This window comes from Silene latifolia, chromosome 8 (assembly GCF_048544455.1).
Source record: "Silene latifolia isolate original U9 population chromosome 8, ASM4854445v1, whole genome shotgun sequence".
NCBI classification, from domain to species: Eukaryota; Viridiplantae; Streptophyta; class Magnoliopsida; order Caryophyllales; family Caryophyllaceae; genus Silene; species Silene latifolia.
This window is the reverse complement of record NC_133533.1, coordinates 25719689-25726941: the sequence shown is the minus strand read 5'-3', so window position 1 is coordinate 25726941 and position 7253 is coordinate 25719689. Positions and strand designations below refer to the sequence as shown.

The 7253-nt window shown below is 37.3% G+C and overlaps 1 protein-coding gene across 1 annotated transcript; it reads left to right on the top strand.

Moving 5' to 3' along the window:
• Nucleotides 1–216: 216 nt before the first annotated feature.
• On the top strand, nt 217–5696 carry LOC141596604 (Golgi SNAP receptor complex member 1-2). Its single transcript, XM_074416803.1, has 6 exons — nt 217–651; nt 3746–3936; nt 4250–4339; nt 4424–4495; nt 5162–5291; nt 5425–5696. The coding sequence occupies exons 1-6, from the start codon at nt 522–524 to the stop codon at nt 5520–5522; spliced, it is 711 nt and encodes a 236-aa protein (XP_074272904.1). The 5' UTR covers nt 217–521; the 3' UTR covers nt 5523–5696.
• The last annotated feature ends 1557 nt before the right edge of the window (nt 5697–7253 follow it).

Here is a 7253-nt window from a genome sequence, read left to right as displayed (position 1 = left end):
AATAAACAACGTATAAGATCATTATATAAACATACAATAAGTCTCGCTTGTGTTCGTCATAAGCTTGTGACCTCACACAGCTTCTGTCCCACTTGCAACTTAGGAGAGGTAAAAAAATATGACAAAAAATGCTCGTCACAAATGAGAATTTATAATAAATAATTAAATATATACATAGAGTTTAACTATATACACTAAATACACAATAGTATAACTTGGAAAACACAAAAACTCAATTAATCTCAATTTATTTGTGATTTAGCCCAAATTGATGATCGAAATTCTAACTACTCGTACAATTTACTTAATTTTACCTCCATTTTTCTTCCTCAACACTCCCATAAACACAATAAAAACCCAGAAACACCAATAATAAAATGCGATCACTCCTCCACCCAACTTCCTTTAACAAATACCATTATTCATCTTAAATCTCAAACAACCCAGAATTCATCTTCATTTTTGTGCGTGTTGACGAACACAAACCGGGTCGGATCGAGTCGAGCTGAAAGGTGCTGATAATGTCGGATCTGAATGCGGAGTTGCAGGAATCGGGTTGGGAAGAACTTCGAAAAGAAGCCCGAAAAATTGAAGGAGATCTTGATGTTAAACTCTCTTCTTATGCTAAGCTTGCCTCTCGTTCTTCTCAAGGTTTTCATTTCTTTAATTTGATTTGATTTCAGTTGTTTTTCAGTGATTTATTGATTTTTAGCAATGATATGCTAAAATGCTGCGTACATCCGATCCCCCTTACCCCGCAATTGAGTTTATCCGATCCCCTTACCCCGCAATTTGCGAGAGTCATTGAGGCACTAGGATAATGTTGTTGTATTGTGCTGAAATGCTGCACTAGGGTCTGCATTGTATTGGGTATAGATTATTGGGTGGAATTTGAATTTGGATATGAATTTTATGATTTGATTTCGGGTTTTAGTTGTTGATTTTAAGTCAATCAGCTGTTTGATTTGTTTGTTGCATGTTGGGGAATTCGATGTTTTGAGTTTTAATGAGAGTTACGGTATAGATTACTTAGAAATGATTTGTGGGAAGTGTATTGAAGGTAGAACAGTTACACTATTTGATTGTTTATGGGTGTAATGAGTGTGAGTTGCTGGAGGTAGATGTAAATGATGAATAAGGATTTAGGTTAGAGTTTGTAATTGGTGGGCGGAAATGTGGCTTAGGTGTCAAGGTTCGAAAGAGCTGTTCAAGGGCGTTCTGTAATATGCATGAGGTACACCTTGACTTGGATGCACACAAGCTAGCGCGTTTGATGTGGCAGGGTTATAAGTTTATCTTAACTAGTGGTTGCGTTCTTTTCGATCAATTGTAGGCTTATTGGTGTATTCGTGGGAATAGATCTGACTACTTAGTCGAGGTTACCAATTTTAGTTTTTGGAACTTGGGAGTTGAAACTGTTGAAGAATTGATTTGTGTTCAGGTCTTTTATGGATGCACTAATTTCGATAGGCATGATTGTATGAAGGTTTTGACTGTTGAGTATATGGCATATTTGGTATGTTGGAAGGAAGCTAGCAACCGTAAAGTTAGGTCAACACAAGTTAGTTTTCTTTGAGAAAACCATGAACTGCAATGGTTCTCCTAGAAAACCACGGGTGAGGAACCTTGGTTTCTCACCATGGCCTCAAATGATTTTCTACTAAAACCATGGCTTTGTACTCAAAAGAAACAATGTGTAGAAAACCGCGGAATAAAATCTCTTTCGTATTTCCAACTCATTGGTGGATTATCCAAGAATTCTCTAACAAGTTTATGACAATTGTAGCATGTCACATTAAATAAGTCTTTCTTTCCACGACGCTTCCCTCTGGCATGCTTAGCGTCTCTATTTTTAGTCTTCTTTGTAGGAGGTTTATTCTTCTTCCCACCTTTGGGAGCTCCTGGAGTACCCCACTTGCGCTTATGACCAGTTGTCTTACTCATTTCTCCCTCAGCTATGAAGGCCTTTTATTCCGACTTCTCAGGGAGATTCACTTTCACCTTCATCAAAAGTTTTGATGTTGTCGTGGGTGAGGTTCACCTTCATATGATCCCAACCCTTAGGTGGAAGAGAACGTATCAGCCTGAACTTGTTGTTCATCACTTAGAATATTACCAACAAGAGCTAACTCACTGATCATGTTTGACATGGTTGGTTGTAAGATGCTGCCTCATAGTATGATAACGGCACTTCTTATAACCATCAAACTTTAAATTCAGTTCGCGCAAGTGAGTAGTGTATGTTCCACCATATTGCAAGCATCCCAGAGGGCCACAACCGTGGTATGCCTTTCAAACCTGAGCATTACCAGTCCTCATGCTGCTCAACATCAAGATGCGAGCTACACTATCATTTCTCTTGAAGGCTTTCTAGGCCTCCTGATCTCGCCTATGAATCTAGTTTTTTTTAGGGTTTGTTGAGCAACCTGCCTTTTGCAATCTCCTTAGTTTTAAAAGGCACAAAGCAACAAGAGCCTTAGACGACAAGATACGAGGTAGATGTAAAAGCGCTTGCCTCATTGTCAAGAGTCGAGACCACTCTTTTTGCACACAAATTTTATTTTCAAAATAAAATATCGTTGAATGGGATCTTTTTTGGATATTAAGATGGCTAACCTGTAAGATATGGATAACGGGAGAAAAATGCACTTGCATAGCATTGCGCATTGCTTGCTAAGCCTTGCTGCAGAAGGCGCAACTGATGCCTGTAGGCATTTTGGCTATTGCTTTACTAAGTCTTGAGCTCAAGCACACCTCTTTTTAAACTAAGGTTTACTTGTGGTTTAATGAATTCTTATTATTACACACTAGTGAATAGTCTCATCAAAATGACTAATTATTTGTTTAAGATTCCCACGGGCAACATATATTTATTAAAATAAATTCATTTTCTCTTTCCCTGAGAAATGGCCAGTTACAACCTTAGTATTATCATTGCCATAACACCAAAAAAACGACCATTTCTTATGCTCACCATGATTGTACTGTTAAGGCGATATTGGCCACATTTAGCAACATGAAATTGTAACAGCTGACATTGTGATTCAATATAATGGGACTACAGCCCATGTTGCTAATTCGCCCTTGATGTATCTTAGTATTTTCTTTCCTCTTCGTCTTTTTTTGGGAAGGGGATATGCTTTTTCCCCTGGCAGCGACATTCTGCGCCAAATGCAGCTTAATAGTGAATATCATAAATGTGGAATGTTGTAGAAGAATTTGGTTATCCCTCTGTTAGTGTAAATTGTTAATTCTATTGAAAATCACCTTTTACTTTTTGCACTTTGTATGTTATGTTGGTTTCTTTTGCTCCGCCCCAGTATACATGCCAGCCATTGAACAGGATTCTTGAATGCCCACTTCTTTGTATGTTGCCTTTGAAAGAACCTCACAACATTATTCTCAGTTCCTATGTTCAATTTAGATTTTGGTTTTGGACGATATGTCTGTTTAAATGCTCTCATTACAGAGTTGTTCTTTCAAAACATGAGGACCACTCGCCGATTATGGCATTAATGGGAGGGTGCGCGGCTCGTGTTGGCTTTTGATGTTATATGCAATCTTTGTAAGAAATATGTACTGTATTATGTTGGTTCGTTTTGGATGCCTTAAATTCGTGTCAATTACAACGAAAAGTCTTCATATTTGATAATATTATGTGATCACTTATCTGCATAATGCATAAACCATAGTGCCGAATTTATGTCACCCATCTCTGTTTTCTGAACATAGTGTCATGAACTAGGCTTTGTTGATTCCGGTTCACCTAGCTCCAGCAGATCATGGAAGTCTATGGAAATGGAAATCCAGTCTTTGCTTGAGAAGCTAGTTGACATAAATGATTCAATGAGCAGATGTGCTGCGTCTGCTGTCCCCACGACATCAGTTACTCAAAAACTGGCAAGACACAGAGACATACTTCATGAGCTTACCCAGGTATTTTTTATTGCATGGATATTCTGCTTCAGTGCGCTTTCCACTTGTGTCTCAGGCCTGGAAACTGCAATTAGCTTTTGTTGATTGACCACAGGCACCAAAGCATGGAAGTTTGTTTCATAAATCAACAATCTTAACTGAATTTAAACTGTGTTTGCTTGGAGTATTGTGCTTTTTATGAAATTTCATCTCTGGTCCACAACCACAAGACAACAAGTGACTTCTTCTGAGTTTTTAATGCGGCTTGTCTGTAGATATTGTTGTCATACAGTAATGCACTGGTCTTTTGAAATGTTGCTTTATATGTTTTTAGGAATTCCGGCGTATAAAGGGAAATATAAATTCGATGAGGGAAAGTGCTGAGCTTCTCAGTTCAGTGAGAGATGATATCAGCGAGTACAAGGTAGAGCAACAATTGCTGATATAAAATTGTTAAGTTCTGATGTTTTTCATTTTTAGTAGATTTCTTATTTCTACGTTCTTGCAGGCGTCTGGAAGTATGTCTCCAAAAGTGCAACTATTGCGAGAGAGAGCTGCGATACATGGAAGCATATCTCATGTAAGCCTTCAAAGCTTGTACTTTTGAGGATGAGTGCAATACATTGTGCCTTTTTTTAATTGGAGTTTAATGTGAACCTCGCAAGACCGGAATCCACCTGGCGCAAGCCTGACTGGACCCGAAAGTTCAACATGAAGTAGATCCCAACTAGAAGTGATTTGATCCGTAATCACTCAAACCTGAAGTGACATGAAAACACTTGAAAAAATTGTAATAGTCATAGTACTGAATCGTGGTTTCGCATTCGCAGTACTGGCTGTCGCGGGCTATTCTGCCAAATTCGGCCAGTTTTGCATTAAGTGTCCATAGTCTCCATACAAAATTGTAATAGTCATAGTACTAAATTGTGGTTTCGCATTCGCTGACAAAGAAAAGGTTATGATGGACTAGTGTATGGATTGGAGACTATGGACACTTAATATGGGACAAATTGGAGGGTCTTTGTCAGTTTTTCTTCGCTTTCCTCTGCCTTTTCTTTTGCCTTATGCCTCATGTATTCCAACTTTATCTCAGCATTTCATGGCAACTGTATCCTATTTACCATCAGTCAGTTTAGCGCAAGTGCAAATATCTTAAGCACTTGATAAATCACATTAAGTGTTTTTTCGTTTATTTGTATGGAAATCATTTGATGTCACACCTGTGTTTTTGCTTGATGCTCTGCAGATAGATGAGGTAATTAGTCAGGCACAGGCAACTAGGTCAGTATTGGGTTCTCAGAGAGCATTTTTCGGGGATGTAGGCGGAAAAGTGAAGCGTTTAAGTGAGAAATTCCCAGTCATTCGAGGCCTACTTGGTATGATAAAAAAATTGCTTATTAATTTTCGTTTTCTTGACTTGCTTAGACTACTCGTAACCATAAAAGTTTTTATGATGTCAAATTGCTACTCATTCATCACCATGACCATAAATTTTTCATGTGTTTACAGGTTCAATTAGAAGGAAGCGGTCTAGAGACACGCTCATTCTAGCAGCAGTCATCGCGGGTTGTACCTTGTTCCTTATCATCTATTGGCTTTCAAAATGATGAAACTGAAAACCTGAAAACCACAATTAATGTACTCTTTAGATCAATTTTTGCATCTGTGATTAACTAAAGATTATACGGAGTATGTGCCAATGAATTCTTTGAACTACTCTTCTGTAATTACTGATTGCAAACAGGCTTACCGATCTTTTAGTATGACTCCCATATCGAGCCTTCGACGAGTGTTAGCAGTATTTGAACTTTGAAGGATCCAGAAATTAACCCCTGGCTTTAGTTATTTCTGACATTTCTTGTACGAGATACCTATGAGTCGTGCATGGAAGGTTTTTATTGTAATTTTGTACGTAAAGTTAGAGGTGACAATCACGTCAGTCGGGTCTGGGTCTGGTCAGATCGGGTTGTGTCATATCGGGTCGTGACTACATTCGGGACGGGTTCGGGTTGTTATGGGCCGGGTTAGTCGGGTCCATTAATAGCTTGGGTTCGGGTCGTTGTCGAGTCGGGTTTAGGTCGGGTCATTGTTGGGTTGAGTTATTAACAGGTTTGTTATTGAGTTGGGTCAAAATCGGGTCGGTCGAGTCATTTTGTGTTTCTGATAGGTTTTGCATGATTTGGCTCCTTAATTCATTATCGAGTTGATTTTCTAATTATTTAACTAGTTGGAGTGTTGATACGCGTATCAAGGAGGTGGCGTATATTTGATGACTTGGCAACTTTGAATAAGATATTAAAAGATGACATAACAGTTTTACAATGTACTAAAGATGTTAAAACGCGATTTTGGCTCATTAAACACATTATAACGTGTTCTTTAATTGACGGCGTTGCAATCGATTTAGGCGAGAAGTAATGAAATGTGGTCTTTAGTATTGAAGATTGTTAATAAGTCGTCTTGGAAGGTTGTGTAGAGCATACTGAGTCGAACTCGAAGTAGTTTGAATGTGACGTTTAATAATATCGAAAGAGTTCTTTGCATGAACCTTGTAGTTCAAAGTTAGAGACTTCAACGTGAGATTATGTAATTGATAATGTATGACCAAGAACAAATTCTTTTGTCGACTATTTGTTTGTTTTTGTAAATAAACGTATTCCAAACACATTAAAACAGTAGTTTAAAAATATAAAATTCAAATTTTGAGTAATAAAACATAATGTTTTCACATTTAATTATACATATAAGACGTATTTGAGTTTAAAAACCCGAAATTTGAATTTTCAGAGTTGGCACCAAGGTAAAGAATTGAATTTCAAGCATGGTGCCAAGTCGAAAATTGAAAATTCGTCTTGACTCCAAGTCTAATTTTTAAATATTTCAAATATTGATTTTGGCACCAAGTTTGAAATTCAACTTTAATGCTAGTTTTTGTTTAGGGTTAATTAATGAAAATATTCCAAACTATTGGGGTGCTTCTCAAAATACTCCAAACTATAATTTAACTACCAATATACCCAACTTTCACATCTATTCGCTTTTATTAGAATTGGTTCTTTATTAACTTGTAGTAGCAGGTAAAAAGATCTCTCCTTCGTCATTATATATGATCTTCATCTTCTTCCTCTTCAATATACTTAAAAACCCAGTATACCCCACTTTTAAATACCATAAATTACCAAATATCAATCAAAAACACACAAAAGCCCTAATTATCCTAATTAAACAAACACAAAATACAAATCGCAAAAACTGCCTTAAAAACAAATTAAGAAGAGTTATCAGTGCGTTCATATGAATTAAACTGCTCTCAATCCTTATTTCCAATACTCACCATT

Bases quoted from the DNA above. Each gene is read 5' to 3' on its own strand.
- LOC141596604 (XM_074416803.1), top strand. From the start codon at position 522: ATGTCGGATCTGAATGCGGAGTTGCAGGAATCGGGTTGGGAAGAACTT. The intron at 3,937-4,249 runs GTATTTTTTATT...ATATGTTTTTAG, and splicing joins TACTTCATGAGCTTACCCAG to GAATTCCGGCGTATAAAGGG. The intron at 5,292-5,424 runs GTATGATAAAAA...ATGTGTTTACAG, and splicing joins AGTCATTCGAGGCCTACTTG to GTTCAATTAGAAGGAAGCGG.